Raw genomic sequence first — 16,162 nt, forward strand, 5'->3', positions numbered from 1 at the left:
GCCAACTTCTAAAAGGTCAGAGATCACCTGTAAATCACTTTCTAGGAGATGAGTTGCAGTTTATGAAATCTCTTTAGTCGGTGTCTTTGTTTTCCAGCTTTTGTTAGCTGATTATAATTTGGGTGGCTTTTGTAATGCATCGCTTCAAAATGGCAAATACTGTATATACTGATCAAAATGTCACAGACTAGTGATTCAAACTCATTATGTAACACAGATCACCTAGTTGTTATTACCTCTGTTTAATAAATGCATCAAATTGTTTTGGGCATTTCGCTTTTAATTAAGAGGTTTCTTGTACCAACTTTTAAAACCCATTCAATTTTCATTGCTTAATAAAAACCTTTGCGAGGTATTAACAAGTCTTACATTTCAATTACAAAAGTCTCACTCTTTCGTTTGCTTGCTGTAGTCAATAATGTTATTTTTTTTGTATGCGATTGCGGGCTGTCTGGAGACATCACACATATATAAAATCAAAATGATGTTGTGGCAGCAGGTATTTGCATGTCTCTGATGATGTAATTTATCAGTCTGATCAGGTATTGAAAGCCGCTTTAAAGTTAGGAAGGTCACAGATTTTTCCACATTGGAGTTCTTTTCTAATTTCACATAATTAGGACATGGGAAGGGACATGTAGCGACTGCACCACCTAGTGTTTGAATGATCAGTATTCAGATCATTTACAATAACGTGTGTTACTCTGTGTTTGCAGAGAATCATACCTTCATTCATTTATCAAGATGTTCAATGTTAGAATTAAAGAAGTCACTAAAAGTAGCGGATTTAATTTCCTCCGCCTGCCTTTTAGAATGCTAATGAAATGGGAATTGTTGTATTTGATAAAGCTGCCCTGATAGCTGAGTGATGAATCACCCCTTGAAAGAATTAATGACCACATTAGCTTAATCTTTTGTTGTTTGCTGTTCTGCCTCTGCAGTTTAGCAGGCTTGAGTAATGAGAGATCTTTTGTGTTTCTATTGGATCTTTTTGTCGTCTCCCTCAGACCCCCACTTCCTCAACAACAAGGACATGTCTGATGTAACTTTCCTGGTGGAGGGGAAACCATTTTATGCACATAAAGTGTTGCTGTTTACAGCTTCAGCCAGGTGAGGATGATTTAACAGTGTATTATCATGTTATTATTTTATTTGTTTCCTTACACAGCTGTACTACCTATTACTTCTGTTTCATATAGGTTCAAGTCGCTGCTTCAAAACCGACCAGCAGCAGAGAACACCTGCATCGAGATCAGCCACGTCAAGTACAATATTTTCCATGTAAGAAATGTGTTATCATATAAAACCCATGTCATTACATTGTGGTTTCGTTAAAATGCAGTTAGTAGGGCTGGAAGTCACACATTTACAATAAGAGGATTTACAATAAGATTTAAAAATAAAAATTGCTATAGGTTAGGGCTGCAACTAAAATGTCAGTGAATAATATGTTAATTATTTGGGTCATAAAATGCCATAAAATATAAAAACATTTCCATCCCACTTCCTTATATCCAAGGTGACGTGTTAAAATGCCTTTTTTGTCAGTCCAAAAGACAAAGATACCAGCTTTGTTGTAAAATGAAACAGAGGAAAGAAGGAAATCTCCATATTTGAAAGGTTAAAAAACTGCATTTTCTAACATTTTAGCTTGAAAACAGTCTTTTAAACTTTACTCACTTATCAAAAGTATTGCCTAGTGATTCTTTGTTTGTGGATTGATTTATGGATTTAATGTCTAATGCTTGATTGAGCCATATCCTCTGTGTTTCAGCTGGTCATGCAGTATCTGTACTGTGGAGGCACTGAGTCTTTGCACATACGCAACACTGAAGTGATGGAGGTAAGAGAGGCTCACTCACAGCCTGCCGAGTGCCAGTATTATCTAATCCCGAGTCCTGTGCCTCATTCTGTGTGGCTCTACTGTTCCCCGCAGCTCCTCTCTGCTGCCAAATTCTTCCAACTTGAGGCCCTACAGAGACACTGTGAGATCATCTGCTCCAAGAACATCACCACGGAAACCTGCGTGGACCTCTACAAGCACGCCAAGGTGAGACGCCCTCAGATCAAGCCTTTAGATAATTATCGCCCATTTTCACGGAGCATTAAGCATTTTCTCACTCATTTAGATTTTAAACACATACTGTATTAGCGGAATTATATTCTAGTCATAGCTACCAATCCAAACATGTCCAATGACTCATTGTTATGTCAACAAGTCCAAATGTATTCAGATAAAAAATAAAACTGACAGTTGTAGTCCTAACCATTTCCAAAATTCATAACATAATTATAATTAAAACGATATTCTGTTTCAACCCATTTTAGTTGGCTTTTACCCTTTCAAAAACAACAACCTGCTGATCATAGTCACTGTGGCATGTTCGTAAAAGTTTAGTTTCCAGGGGAGCTTGACAAAATGTGCAGAACACATTAGAAAAAGCCAACAACCCTCCACACTGCATTGATTTCAACCAGGAATACAAACACAAAGACCAGTAATATCATTTGAAAATGACTTCATTCGTATGAAAAATCTCATACTAGTGTTCTTATCACCCTTCAGAATAGTAAAAACCCCTCATCTCTTACACCACAGTTCCTTGGTGCCACGGAGCTGACAGCTTTCATCGAGGGCTACTTCTTGAAGAACATGGTTCTGCTGATTGAGCTGGACGGATTCAAGCAGCTGCTGTATGAGCCCCCCCCACCAGAGAGCCCCGCCTCAAGCCCCGGCATCTGCTCCGACATCCTCCTGGACCTGGAGAAGACTCTGGCCACCCGCATCCACTCCATCCACCTCTCCACCTCCAAGGGCTCCGTGGTGTAAAGCCCTCCGATCCAGGCACAGCGTCCATGTAACACCGCCTCCAGCATCCAGCCACACCTGTCCCGCCCCCACTTCTCAGGGGCGGGGGGGGGGGGGGGCTGTTGGAGGTTTTTATGTCAGTCAGGGATTCCCTTTAATTCTGCCTGTTGCAGCCCCCCCCCCCCTCTTTAGGGATAAAAATGGCATACGTGACAAAATCAGAGAGAGGACTTTCTCTTCTTGTCAGAAGAATACTGTCAAAGACAACTCAGCAGTCTCACTTAGACCTAATTGTGATTATGAAATTCATATAGGATACATGCATGAATTCATTCTGTACACCTTTTTTCTCTTAAAAAGGTTCTAGTAGTAGAATTTTCACTCAATAAAAGCAGCTTTCTCATCATCTCTGATATGAGACTTTAGGTTTACAAACATCATCTTATGGAAGCGGATGCCATCGCAGTATAGTTTGACACATGCCAAAATATAATCCTACTATACAACCAATAAAAGTGACTCGTAGCAATGCCAGCAGACGGACTTTAGGTGGACTTATTTACATTTCTGTCACTTCTATGTTGGATACGTTTCACTGTGTTATATCTACTGTGTGCAGAGGCCAAACTGATCACAGGAACTTCCACCGCATCCTTCACTGCAGGGCGGAAGTTTCACCGCTCAGTGAAATCTATGCTGACGTATGCTTGAAACACGGATGTCCAACTGGGAAATTAACTTGTGTTAACTCCACGAACACTGTTCTTTGCATGACACCTCCTCAACTGAGCTGCCCTGATATTGCTTTTTATGCAGAGCTTTCTTCACGGACTACTTTCGCAGAGGGGGGAGAAGGGGAAAACGCTGCTTATTAACTTTCTACCCTCTGCAAAACTGACTGAGCTGAGATGGATTTGGATTGGCAGGGACTTTATTTAAAGCAAAGTGTAAATACGTCCTTAAAGTCATCGTGCTGGTCGTTCTTTTTGTAAACTGATGTACAGTATACTCCCCCTCTCGTTTGGCTGATGACACCGGTCTCACTGAATGTTCTCCTGAACAGTTTGTATGTGTCTGTTGATGCAAACGTTGCATGTCTAATCTGTTTGTTTGAATCCTCCGTTTCGCTTTAGGTGTGCTTTCCGTGTAGATGGGTAGGCTGAGCAGCGTGTGGATTGTTCCGGAAAAAGACCAGTCAAAAGACCATCCATTACTTTGCTTTTTCTGACGCATTTCCTCAGATCAGGGTAGGTCACAAAGATGCATTTAAAAGTCACTTTTTGGTTTTAGGCTTCACCAGCTGAATTTCTCAATCACATCGAGGATAGGTTAAATTCCAACACACTGTAGGCACTGAATTTATTAGAGACACAGTTATTTTGACTCATACGTGTAGTGCATCCCTTCCATTTGCTTTAACCAAACTTTCAAATTGTATGTAAATATGTATGGAAACGCCCTAAATTTCTAAGGTTCCAAGGTTTCTACTGTTACAGTAGTTAGAAAAACGTTGCGCCTCTCGCCATGCCAAACAGACAAAATACGAACATGATTTTTCCGAAACCAAATTGATTTAGTTAAAATTGTAGGCCTAAACATAAACAAACAGGATTGTTACATTACCAAGCAGTCTCCAATGTGTCTATGTTCAGTAACATAGCTTTTTTTTTTTTAAACAAGCCTTTTTTAATTAAATACAAAATGAAGAAAAACAATTCTCTGACCGGCAGCTCCTCACACCTTGCAGCTTTGACCCTTATTAGTCATCAAATGTACAATGTATAACAACACATCTTTATATTCAACCAAAAATACAGGTCCAAATGTCAAACACCTGAGACTATTGCCATGTCAACTATTAATACAAATAAAATACTTAAAAGAAGACAAACAATAAATATTCAAATAGAGAGGCAGATCTGACAACAGCCAGTCCAAGTTTCATAACCAGGTTTCATTTGTATTCAACCTGTTTTAACAAATAATGGTTGTCACATTCAGATGTTTATATAAATTATTAATGGGACAATGGTTCCAGGCGTTTTGTTATCTGTCTCAGGTGTGACAGTTGCTTCCTTTATATTTAGCAGTTAGAGCCAGCGGCTTCAGAATAAAGATGTGTTAATAATGTGAATCCTGGGAAACATCTGCTACTGAAATATTGTGTCTTTGATAAACTCAGTGCAGGAATTCAAACTTTTTTTCCACATAATAGCATTTTTCTACACACCTATCAACTTATGTGGATTATATAATGCTAATCACATCTGAGGGACCAAAATGTTAAACTGGCCACATTTCTTTTCAGCAGCAGCCTTTACCATGAGCCCAATCACCATCTGTATTTAGGAGGAATCCTTGAACCTACTGTATTTTATTGAATGTAACAATGCAACAGAGGTTTAATATTTACAAAATGTGCAATATCTTCAGTCCAGCAGCATACCAAAAAAATGAAACATCCTTTTGTTTCCAGTGTCTCCTGTACCCTCATAATTTGTGATTTTGTTTCTACAGGAATACCACTCTACCTTTAGACAAATCTTAAAATATTGTAGCACACTCAAAATGAATAAATTATATGTATGTTAGGCCAAACAAGATTTTAACAGAAACATATAGGCATATAACAGTTAGATTTAAGCTCTGTAAATAGTTACAGAAGGTGAAATATAGATATTATCCTACGGCTTTATTTTCTTACCTGCATACATAGCACTATATTTTATTTTACATTCCACAGCTATTTTGTTTTACAAAAGTTATAAAAAATTATATAAAAAGATGCTTTAAAGCTTTGAAATTAAGCAATATTTACATGAAACTGTATTACAGTGAATTATATGCCACAGGATATTGAGCTACAGTATAAATGTGAATTGAACAACACATCACAAAGACAAATGAGTGACTGAAAAACCCCTGAATATAATAGTTGTGTTTATATTTTTGTGACATCCCACTGATTTTATTTTCAAATGTATTTCCCTCATTTAAAAAGAAATTGTCTAACTTGTAGGGTGCCAGTTTGTTGATTTAACACTGGGAAGCTGAAATAATCAGCATTTACCTTTATACTGAATCATCACACGTTCCCGCCTTTTAACTGAACCATGCTATTTAAAAGGTAAATGTAACTTAAAGATGCAAACCATTTTGTCTTCACTGAGATAAAAAGGTTCATAATGATGTCAAGCACTTTTTGTGCAAGTGTTACTCACACACGTTCAGAAGCATTATAACAGTGAGCTTAGACTTGTTGTGATAAACCGCAGCTGAATATGGCTTTAGAGTAAGAGAGCAAGCCAGAATCTTTGTTTTATTTAGTCTTAATGTGATGCTATTAAAAAGGCTAACGTTAGCTTGCCCCTGTGCTGCCATTTGATTAGAAACTGGGTCAAAGCCGTAGAGTAAATGTGGGTTTGCATGGCTGTTCTTGTTTAATGTTGTTGAGAATGTGCTTTGTACACCAGCTTTGTCAAACAACACTCTCCTCTTAGTTTGTCTGAGCATTTATTTGCCTGCGTATTTGTTCCTGGTAATAAACAACACTTCTCCTAGACGCAGTGGAAACATGCATGGGATATTCACCAGATTTCAAATCAATGAGGGGAACGGGGGGTCAACTTTTTTGCTATTATTTTTTCCTTTGATGAGAACATGTATATTGTACAAAATATATATATGAAATATAAATTATACATGGTGTGAGAAGCAGGGATGTGGTAGAGTATAACAACACAGAGGAATGTTACACTCATGCTGCAGTTTCTGTTGTTCCATGACATGCTTTTGTGGACAGCTAATAAATGACCAGAGTTTAAACTGTAAGTCTTTTCTGGCTTTATTTATAATACCACTTCCTTAGAATGTGGACACAATTTAGGGACAACACAGATATAACAGATAAAAGCAAGTAAAGCAATATTTCCTATGAATAAATGTATTCTTTTCCAAGGACACTGCAGCATCCGCTGAATGAAAATGTGACATATCTGGCTTGAGCCCAGCAGCAGGGTGTTTTATCGATCCTTTTACTTCCAGCGAGCAAATGACTCAAAGTACTTAAAGTCGTGACAGTGTCCTCACAGAGTCAGCGGACTGTCACAGTGAGACTGATGAAGAAAAACAAGGTCATAAAAAGGCTTCGGGAGAATTTGGCTGTGACCCCCTTTTTGGGGATTCCTGTTTTTTTTCTGTCTGCACAGGAATAGATTGAACCAACAACAGAACTGGCCATTCATCCATGAAATAATTATACCACCTTAGCTGTGCAAGTTTAATAATTGTTCATTTATACATATGAATAGAATAAGTATTTTGGGTAATGTCTTATTTGGCAGTAGATAGTAAGGTGAAAGTAATAAAGGTTGTAATAACATACCATTAACATTACAATAGAACACATTGCATACGTCTGACATTTCCCTATGAGTACAACTGGAGGATGTGAAGGCACTAATGCAAACGGAAACTGAAAAGGTAATAAAAGAGTGCTAGATGGTACATTTATTTATGCAGAATTTAGTAGATATAATATAAATATCAGAGCTGAAACACAAAGTTCATAAATCGATGAGGACTAAAAGGACAATTACATTGTCATTGCCATAACTTCACATGAAAGTAAGTGGATATACTTATTCTGATTTTACAATAACTCAAACAACACATCAGAATTCATGACATATATGGCAAAGTGGTTTATTAATGAAAACACTTCAGTTTAGCAAATGAGAATATTTTAATTATTTTAGTTCCAGAAGACTATGGTTTAAAAATCAATTTTAGGGGTAAGTTCTTTAAACGGCCTCTAGGTGGCAGTAATCACCAGAGCAGTTTTATGTAAGCCTGACTTTCCCCTTAGGCAGAGGAAGAAGATGTTTCCTATGCAGCCAACTCTAAAGTTTGTTAAATAATTTAAATTTGTTTTTTCTTTACTGGTTAACATATGAAATGTATCAGCAGGTTATATGAGTAAACACAGACCCGTAATTAACCGCCATTACTGAATGGAACCAGTGTGTTTGCGTCTACTACGCATGCGCACTCTGCACCACGCCGATTATCGAGCCGCCCTTCCTCCCCACCAGCTCGCGCCGCAGGGTCGGGCGGACGTTAACTCACAACAACCCCGAGTTCATTTGTCAGTCTTATTGAACATTTTCCGATATAAAATGGAGAGCCCGTATCGCTGTGATAACGGTAAGCCAATAATAGTTTAAACATGTATGACTCATCTTGAGTTATGGGGTTTTCTTTTGGATTGTGTGCGTCCGATTCTGAACATGGCGTATGCCGCTGTGAGATGGCGGTGGCTTTGTGCTAAGTTACTAGCGATGTGTACGGTAGATACCATAATTAGCATCCCATTAGCTAAGCGAGTTTTAGCTAGCTGCTAAATTAATGCATTCTGGCATTTTATCATTAGTATTATGCTTTAGCGTAACAATTTGTGGCATCTTTCTGGCATTAAGGTCAGTTAGCAACTGAAAGCTAGCAGTGTAACCGGCTGACAGATGCTGCCTTTGAGGCTACAACTCAAACTCCATAGCAAACATTAGCTAGAGGCTCAAAATAAAAATACAAGACAGATAGCTAATGTTTGTCATTCCAGCTACAGGAAAGTCATGGCACATTACCAAAAAGGGACAACTTCCCTACTATTCCAGTTACTTGTGTTGCAAAGTAACGACTTTCGCAGTCATCACTTGGTTTGCTGATCATGCGTGGTGAATGTAAATTACGACACAGATGCGAGTCCATGAAGGCAACCATGGCCAGGATAAACATTAGTCAGGAATATGTTAGAACATTTGCCGGAACATTTCAGTTAAGTTAAGACATTATATTAGTTGATATTGAGATAGAAATTGATATTCCTAAGTACATCTTTTTTATATATAATAATTAATATATGTTACCCGTGTTTCATTTGAGTCAATATTTATTTGAGCTTCCATAGTAACCAGCTGTGTGTACTGTACTAGAAGCTGGCTGAAGCTATCAATTGTTTTTATAATGGTATTATCATAAACGATTAAGAAAACCAGCTTTAATTCACGTTTTGTGTCGTTAATTTTACATTAATAATAGTTGATAGACTTTGTTTACCTTTTGAGGATTTTGATTTTGAATGATCTTCATACATTCAGTGGTTCCTAATTTTGTTATTTTTAACAGCAATATACTTATTCTGTATTCCTATTTTTATATAATTCATATCAAAAAGAGCTCAAATAAAAGGCTGTCTGCACAGATAGTAATTGTAATGAACTAAGTCAAATTAGATTTAAAGAAAAAGCTTAACTTGAAATATGATTATTTAGATTCAGATCCTGACATTGTAAAATATTTTCCAGACTCCCCTCTTCTGCTGCCGTCTCTCCGCCTCTTCATCCCCCCGCTGCGCCTGGTGTCTGCAGCCATGTGGCAGGTGGTGCAGAGGGGCAGCGTGCAGGACTATGGAATGGTGGAGGAGTTCATCAGCACAGTTTCAGAAATTGTCCCTGATCTTTTGAACGCTGATCAGAAAGCTCAACTCCTCCTGGGACTCCGAGCCCGGGTAAGACTGAAAGATATTTTTGGTTGAGAGTTTGGCAAAAACTCTTGATTGTGTTAATATAAATGATACAAAAGAAAAACTGAAGTTGGCTTTCTCCTTTGCAGAAGTGTATCTGTCAAAACAAGGTGTAAAATATATTGTTCATTCTAGCAGTCTCCCAAAGCTCAGTTGGTTATGACCTCATAATTCACTTCATTTACACCATAAAAAGCAAAATTATGCCAGGCAGCCTGTCAAGGTGCAGCTGATGAAGGGTTTTAATATCTCTTCTGATGGAAAATATCAGCATCACCTGCAAGGCAATGTAGGTCTCGTCTGTTGGAGTTATTAAAGATTAAAATGTTCCAGTGCTGGATCCTTTGAGTGAATGATATTTCCAGGTGCGGTGCTGTCAGATGTGTTTACCCTGAGGTGGAACTTGTGTTGCAGGTGGTTCTGGAGTTGTGTCGTGCAGAGCAGATACAAGACACAGAAACCATCGAGATGCACCTGGAGCGGATCAAGACCCTGGTTTCCACTTGGGCAGCGCAGGTAAGCTTCTTCAAATATGTTATGTGTTGCCACGTTTTTCATCAAATTATCATGTGTCTTCTTGAACTACATCTGTGCGTATTTTTGCTCCAGCCATGTTTTGCCGAGGTCGAGTTTCCAGAATCCAACTTTGCGGATCAAATTGAACTGCTGTTGAAAGACCCCGAAGAGAAGGAGAAGTTTTTCCAGGTTTGAGTTCATGTTCACTTTTCCAATGATAGGACTGATTCCTTATTTACTGAAGCAAACTTGAATTTGACAGAATATATAATAGTGGTTGAAGGCACATGAGCATTAAACCATGGTTATTTCTTCCAGGATGTTTTTCCTACGGACTTTGGGCCTGACTATGACAGTGCTCTTCAGGTGCTAATGCTGGACTTCCTCTCCAGGCTGGAGAAGCTTCTACCTGTACCTGACATCCAACAGGTAACATAAATCAGCTTAGGATACGTAGAAAAAAAAAAAAAGCTTCTTACAGCCCCAACACAATATGTTTTATAATTTTGTTTCATTTTCAAGTTAAACAGCGTAAATGTTCTGTTCATTGTGAGCACATTGCCAGTAGGAAAGGCTAACTTCCCTTTTTGTATTCTGTAAATTGTGCCAACATATAGGGCTAAAGTGAAGGCTCACTGAATCTCACTGACTTTTAGTACTTCCTGTTTGCATTTACCCATTAATTAGAACTTTTTCACTGCCAATTTTTCTTGTCATTACTAAACCTAAGTATTTCTCATCAACATGCTTCTTCTATTCCTGTAACACTTGTACACTCATCTTTTAAGTGTTTTTTTTTTTTTGCTATACAAAAGTATGTCCAGCAGTGGCTCAGTAAGTAGGGGCTTGGACTGGGAATCGTAGGGTCGCCGGTTCAAGTCCCCGAACAGACTTGAAAAAATATGGAAAGTGGACTGCTACTTGGAGAGGTCCCAGTTCACCTCCTATACCCAGCAGTGGTGCCCTTGAGCAAGGCACCTGGCACCTCCAATCCCCCCTCCCCATTGCTCCACGGGCGCTGCACAATAGCTGCCCACTGCTCCTAGTACTAGGATGGGTTAAATTGCAGAGGACCAATTTCACTGTGTGTACTCTGCTGTGTATGTGACTAATATAATATAATAATATATTTTACGTGTAACACACAAGTTACACGTAAAATATATACCTGTCTTCAGCTACATTTTTCCTCTTTCTTTCTGTAATCTTGTACCTCCTCTCCAGACTGCATCCATGCTCAGTGCGGTCCCGTCTGCTCTGGAGGAGTGTGTGCACTCGGTTCCCGACCCGCAGCACCTGAGGACCGTCCTCATGTACCACACCACACTGGGACATTACGATTTATGTGGTGAGTCACCTCTGACATGCATAACAAAACCATTCTATTCAATCAGTTATAATATCATCATTTAATCAGGTGTCTCCTGTATTTCCTGTCAGAAAACATGCTTTATTTCAATATGAGTAAGCCACTTTCATCTTCAGTCCCTGTGAGAAAAAGTGAGAAGGCTAGCTTGGACATTTCTCAGATATTAAGATAGAAACATTTAATTTAGGTACCACTAAGTGTAATTATTTACCATATTTTTCTCATCTCATTTTCTTTTGATTAAAGCTGCTAACCATAAAACTGATGGGTTTCTTATTTCCCCCACAGATGAAACTCAGAGCATTCCCTCTTCCTTTGGGAACTGCATCCTCTCCTCGTTGTCCCTCCCTCAGCTGGAGAAGGTCGTGATTGACGCCGACCAAATCCACTTACAGCCTCAGTCAGAGCAGATGCAGGGCTGCGTGACCGTGCAGGTGGAAGGGGAAACTGTGACTTTGTTGGACTACATTCAGATAGAACAGCCCTCAGGTCTGGTAGAGCCTGACGAGGAAGAGGAACGTGAAATAAACGAAGAGAAACAGATGAGGATGTGAGTGACGCTTTAAAGCCAGCAGCATTCCGACCGCTGAAACAAAGCAAAAGGCTCCAGGTTAAGAGAAAAGCTAAAAAAGAAAGCGACTCTGCGGCAGCTAAGAGGCAAAGGAAGAAGTTCCCCAACAATAAAACGTGTCCTGTGTGCAATAAGATCTTCCTGCGGGCGGCAGCCATGAGACGACACCAGGAAACTCACTCAGCTAACCGTGAGTTCAAGTACAAGTGCGCCAACTGTGACAAGCGCTTCAGGGACCATTACGACATGAACCGGCACAACATGCGCGTCCACGAGAAGGATGAGAACGGTACCTGCACCAAAGAGGAAGAGGAAGCCGATCCCAGCACTTCAGAGCTGTCGGAAAACAAAAACTGCGCTCTGTGCGGGAAGTATTTTGGCCGTCAAGTAGACATGGAGCGGCATATGAGGTCCCATTCAGAGGACCGGCCGTTTAACTGCTGTTTCTGTGAGAAGAAGTTCAAGAATCCTTACGTTTTAAAGAGACACCAGCAGGAGATCTGTAAGAGCAGAGAGGTGAAAAGGCCGAAGAAGAAAGAGACGCAGCGCCCGGCTCCACAGCCACCGGCGGAAGGGTCGACGGAGGGCAAAGTGTGTCCTATCTGCAACAGGATATTACCGTGCACTGCAGACATCGCAAAGCATCTGCGATCTCACACGGAGGAGCGCCCTTTCATCTGCATTACTTGTGAAAAGGGCTTCAAGTACAAGGACACGTTGAAGAAGCATCAGATCATCCACGGTCATGAGGGGATCCGAGAGGAACAGTGCATGACGGTGGAACAGATTTTGGCTGAAGCCGATTTATGTAACCTTGATAAAAAAGAAATCAATCTGGACGTACCTGCAGAAGCCTCTGGGGAATCTGCTTCTGTGCAAAAAGTGAAGAAAAGAGGCCCCAAAGTGTGCCCCGTCTGCTCTCGGGGCTTTGACAGTGTTAAGACTCTGAACAGGCACATTCAGTGTCACACAGAGGACCGTCCATATCACTGCATCCACTGCAAGAAGCGCTTCAAGCACATGCATGGGCTGAAAAGACACCAGATTTATGCCATTTGTCACAAGAAAATCACCCGCTTCTCGTGGAAGAAAGAGCAGCGAGCCGGGCCCAGCCAGAGCGAGGTGACCGGCGCTGACCCGCAGCAACAGCAGGGGACTCCTCTGAAAATACCTGTGTGGTGCTCAAACTGTGGCAAACACTTTGAATACCCGTCCGCTTTGAAGGAGCACCAGGAAAACGTCTGCAAAGTAGAAATGAGCGACATCATGAGATGTGGCGACTGCGGGAAAGAGTTCAAGAGCATGACGATGCTCAAAGTTCACCAGAGGATCCACGACCCCCTCTACTGCAAAGAGTGCGGGAAGATACTCGCCAACGATCCGGCTTTCGAGAGGCACAAGCTCATGCACCGGCCCATGCAGTGCACCATGTGCGACAAGACCTTCACTCTGCTCAGGCGCCTGAGGGAACACTACGAGAAGCAGCACGAGTTCACCGGGCCGTTCCCATGCCCACAGTGTGACAAGACCTTCATCCAGCTCTCATACCTCGCCATCCACCAGAGGATCCACAAGGGGGAGTTCCCGTACATCTGCAGCATGTGCCCCGAGAAGTTTAGGTCCTCCAACTGCCTGACGGTGCACCTGAGGAAACACACCGGGGAGAAACCCTTCTTGTGCTGGCAGTGCGGGAAGTGTTACCGCTCGGCCTCGGAGCTCACGGTGCACATGGGGACTCACTCCGAGGAGAGACCCTGGAGCTGCACACAGTGCGACATGGCGTACCGCACCAAGCTGCAGCTGACCAACCACGTGGAGCAGGTTCACATCGGTGTCCGCTACCCCTGCAACAGCTGCGGGAAGCAGTTCATGAAGGAGACGTCCCTGAAGAGGCACGAGCTCATCCACACAGGCGAGAGGCCGCACCAGTGCACCGTGTGCGGGAAGACCTTCCTCACCGCCAACGAGCTCCGCCTCCACAACCGGTACCACACCGGGGAGCGGCCCTACAAGTGCGAGGAGTGCGGGAAAGCCTTCATCCAGTCTGGTTATCTGAAGTCGCACATGCGCATCCACACAGGAGAAAAGCCATTTAAATGTGACGTGTGCGATAAAGGTTTCCGGTTGTCCTATCACATGAAGAAACACAGGCGGACGCACGCCGGGAAGCCAAAGAGCTACGTGTGTGAGGACTGCGGGTTAGCGTTCCTCCACAAAAAGTCCCTCTGGGAACACTCGCTCAGCCACGAAGTGAAAGTCGAACCGACATTCACCGAGGAAGTGAGAATAGAATTCCAATAGAATATTATACGAGGATAAATTATGAACTGGAATCATCGTCACCAAAAACACTTGCTCTTCGTTATTTGATTTTGACCAATGTGTTAGTTCGTTCTCTTTTCCCTGTTATTGCTTAACTGTGTATGTTCTGTAAACCACATTAAAGATCTATCTGGAATGTATATATTCAAAGCCAATTAATATTTTCTGCTAAAATGGCTTTTTGAAATAAAGTTTAACTTGAATTTTATTCCTGCTCGCTTCATTGTTATGTTAAAATAGTGAAGAAACTCAGTCGAATTAAAGAAACGTTTATTTATTCTCTGGAAACTTCTCAAAATGGTGCTCTCCTTTTTATTGTGAAGTTAAAATAGGTAAACGCTTTTAGTTTTGAGTGATAGACTTTTAAGCGTCTTTGTTTGAGGTCTCTAGATTGCATCGTGACCTTTGGAGGTTTTAAAGCAGTTTTTACCACAGGACATTTAGTCAGTGTTGCTGTTGAACCAGAAGATGGCAGTACAGCTGTGATAATAAGCAGCTGGCCTCAGCAGCTGTCAGAATTGCCCTCCCTCACCTCCCCCTGCCACAGCTTGTATTGGAGGCTCTTTCTTTCTCACATCCATCACACTGTTTATCCTTCATTAGCATCCATATCTCAAGTACAGCATGCATAAAGACATCTGTTTACACAGTCATTTGCAGGGGGACGCTTGTTTTATTTATGCAGCGTGTTACTTTGTGCAACATAAATTTCCCGAAGATTGTTTATAGAGGCTCAGAGTCCACAAATCAATATTTATACTCTGCTCTTCCTCACAGTGTGTCACCTGAGTTTGCTCAGCAGCAGCAGAAGCATCCCTGCCCAATCCCAGAGAAACTGCTTCAATCTCTCCAAAAAAAATCAAAGGCCGGCTGAGTCAGAGCTTCAGCAGAGTGTTGGGAGCACATCACTGTTTAACCCGAAGCATATTGATTTATATGGGGCTGTAATTGCTTCAGTGTGTCCTGGATTATTCCCCCTGTAATTGAGGCCTGGCAGAGGTCTCTTCCCTAGACATAGCCTCCGACTGCCAGGTGGTGGGCAGAGTGGAGAGGAGCACTGCACCCCACAAGCTGGAGAGAGCCCAGAGAGATGGCCCTCACCCTTTAAAACCTCCTCCTCGTCATGGGCGAAGTACACAGTTCAAACAGTACACTTCCCTGCATGCTTTGGGGTATCACTCCAGGCCCTCGTTCGGCTCTAACAGCGAATGAGGCAGCACATAATCATGGCACTCTGAAAAGTCCTGAATGTGAGCACTTGGTTTGTTCCTCCAGGATTAGTTGTGTTTACTGGAACCACATATTAGCTCTGCAATTACTGAACATGCTATTGTTTTAGTATTTGTTTTGTGTTTTTGTCTCGTGACTCAGTGGAACATTCCCGGACTTTCTAATAGACAAGCTTGCACGCTCTGACAGGTCTCCAGGTTACTGTGCACAAAATACTGTAAACACCCCTCGAATAAGTCACCCATTGTCTTTGCAGTATGTGCCAATGCGTTGCACCTGCAGTTCATGTGGTCAGAAGATGAACAAGTATTATAGAAAAGAGACAATATTTCTGTTGGACTTAATTCAGTTTTCTCTCAGTTTTTGCTTTCCTTTTGAAAATACTAGATATTTTCACTTTCTTTCCAGCTGCAACAGGGAGCATTATTTCAGAAAAAAAAAGCTTGGATAAACTCAGTGTAAACCTGAACAGCACTGCTGAACATAACAGGGCATTTACAGTTGAACAGTAGAGATATTTTCTACAGGAGTTTGTGGAGACCAAGATAAAAGACGAGTGCATTTTGGAGTTATATTCAAGAAGCTGAAAAAGAATAACTCAAGGAAGTCATTTGCATGAGTAAATGGGCATTAATTGCTGTTACATTTGCAGTATCAATGTAAGAGAGATCTTTCCCACGGTGCACAGTGCTGCAATAACATTTTTTGTCCACATAGAGGCAGTGTTTCAAGCTGAAGACGCAACACTGACATATTACCCTGCAA

At 41.3% G+C, this 16,162-nt stretch overlaps 3 protein-coding genes across 5 annotated transcripts in view; all 3 read left to right on the forward strand.

Moving 5' to 3' along the window:
• LOC134879143 (ankyrin repeat and BTB/POZ domain-containing protein 3-A) overlaps nt 1-6,634 on the forward strand; it is a 130,220-nt gene extending 123,586 nt beyond the window's left edge. For 2 of the 3 annotated variants that reach the window (XM_063905483.1, XM_063905485.1), the window contains 5 exons: nt 1,008-1,110; nt 1,200-1,281; nt 1,775-1,843; nt 1,937-2,050; nt 2,567-6,634. In XM_063905483.1, coding sequence (XP_063761553.1) covers nt 1,008-1,110; nt 1,200-1,281; nt 1,775-1,843; nt 1,937-2,050; nt 2,567-2,830 — 632 coding nt within the window. In that variant the 3' untranslated portion in view covers nt 2,831-6,634. The remainder of the gene's footprint in view (nt 1-1,007; nt 1,111-1,199; nt 1,282-1,774; nt 1,844-1,936; nt 2,051-2,566) is intronic. The other variant, XM_063905484.1, reaches the window with a different exon arrangement.
• Nucleotides 6,635-7,877: 1,243 nt separating this feature from the next.
• On the forward strand, nt 7,878-11,828 carry LOC134879474 (TERF1-interacting nuclear factor 2-like). Its single transcript, XM_063906017.1, has 7 exons — nt 7,878-8,014; nt 9,172-9,374; nt 9,804-9,905; nt 9,999-10,094; nt 10,224-10,334; nt 11,130-11,253; nt 11,563-11,828. The coding sequence occupies exons 1-7, from the start codon at nt 7,987-7,989 to the stop codon at nt 11,826-11,828; spliced, it is 930 nt and encodes a 309-aa protein (XP_063762087.1). The 5' UTR covers nt 7,878-7,986.
• A 173-nt stretch (nt 11,829-12,001) lies between these two features.
• On the forward strand, nt 12,002-14,146 carry LOC134879514 (zinc finger protein 665-like). The gene has a single exon (XM_063906061.1). It carries the CDS (start codon nt 12,002-12,004, stop codon nt 14,144-14,146), a length of 2,145 nt encoding a protein of 714 aa, XP_063762131.1.
• Nucleotides 14,147-16,162: the final 2,016 nt, after the last annotated feature.

The sequence above is a fragment of the Eleginops maclovinus genome, chromosome 17 (genome assembly GCF_036324505.1).
Source record: "Eleginops maclovinus isolate JMC-PN-2008 ecotype Puerto Natales chromosome 17, JC_Emac_rtc_rv5, whole genome shotgun sequence".
NCBI classification, from domain to species: domain Eukaryota; kingdom Metazoa; phylum Chordata; class Actinopteri; order Perciformes; family Eleginopidae; genus Eleginops; species Eleginops maclovinus.

Bases quoted from the DNA above. Each gene is read 5' to 3' on its own strand.
- LOC134879474 (XM_063906017.1), top strand. From the start codon at position 7,987: ATGGAGAGCCCGTATCGCTGTGATAACG. The intron at 9,375-9,803 runs GTAAGACTGAAA...CTTGTGTTGCAG, and splicing joins TCCTGGGACTCCGAGCCCGG to GTGGTTCTGGAGTTGTGTCG. The intron at 11,254-11,562 runs GTGAGTCACCTC...TTTCCCCCACAG, and splicing joins GGGACATTACGATTTATGTG to ATGAAACTCAGAGCATTCCC.
- LOC134879514 (XM_063906061.1), top strand. From the start codon at position 12,002: ATGAGACGACACCAGGAAACTCACTCAGCTAACCGTGAGTTCAAGTAC.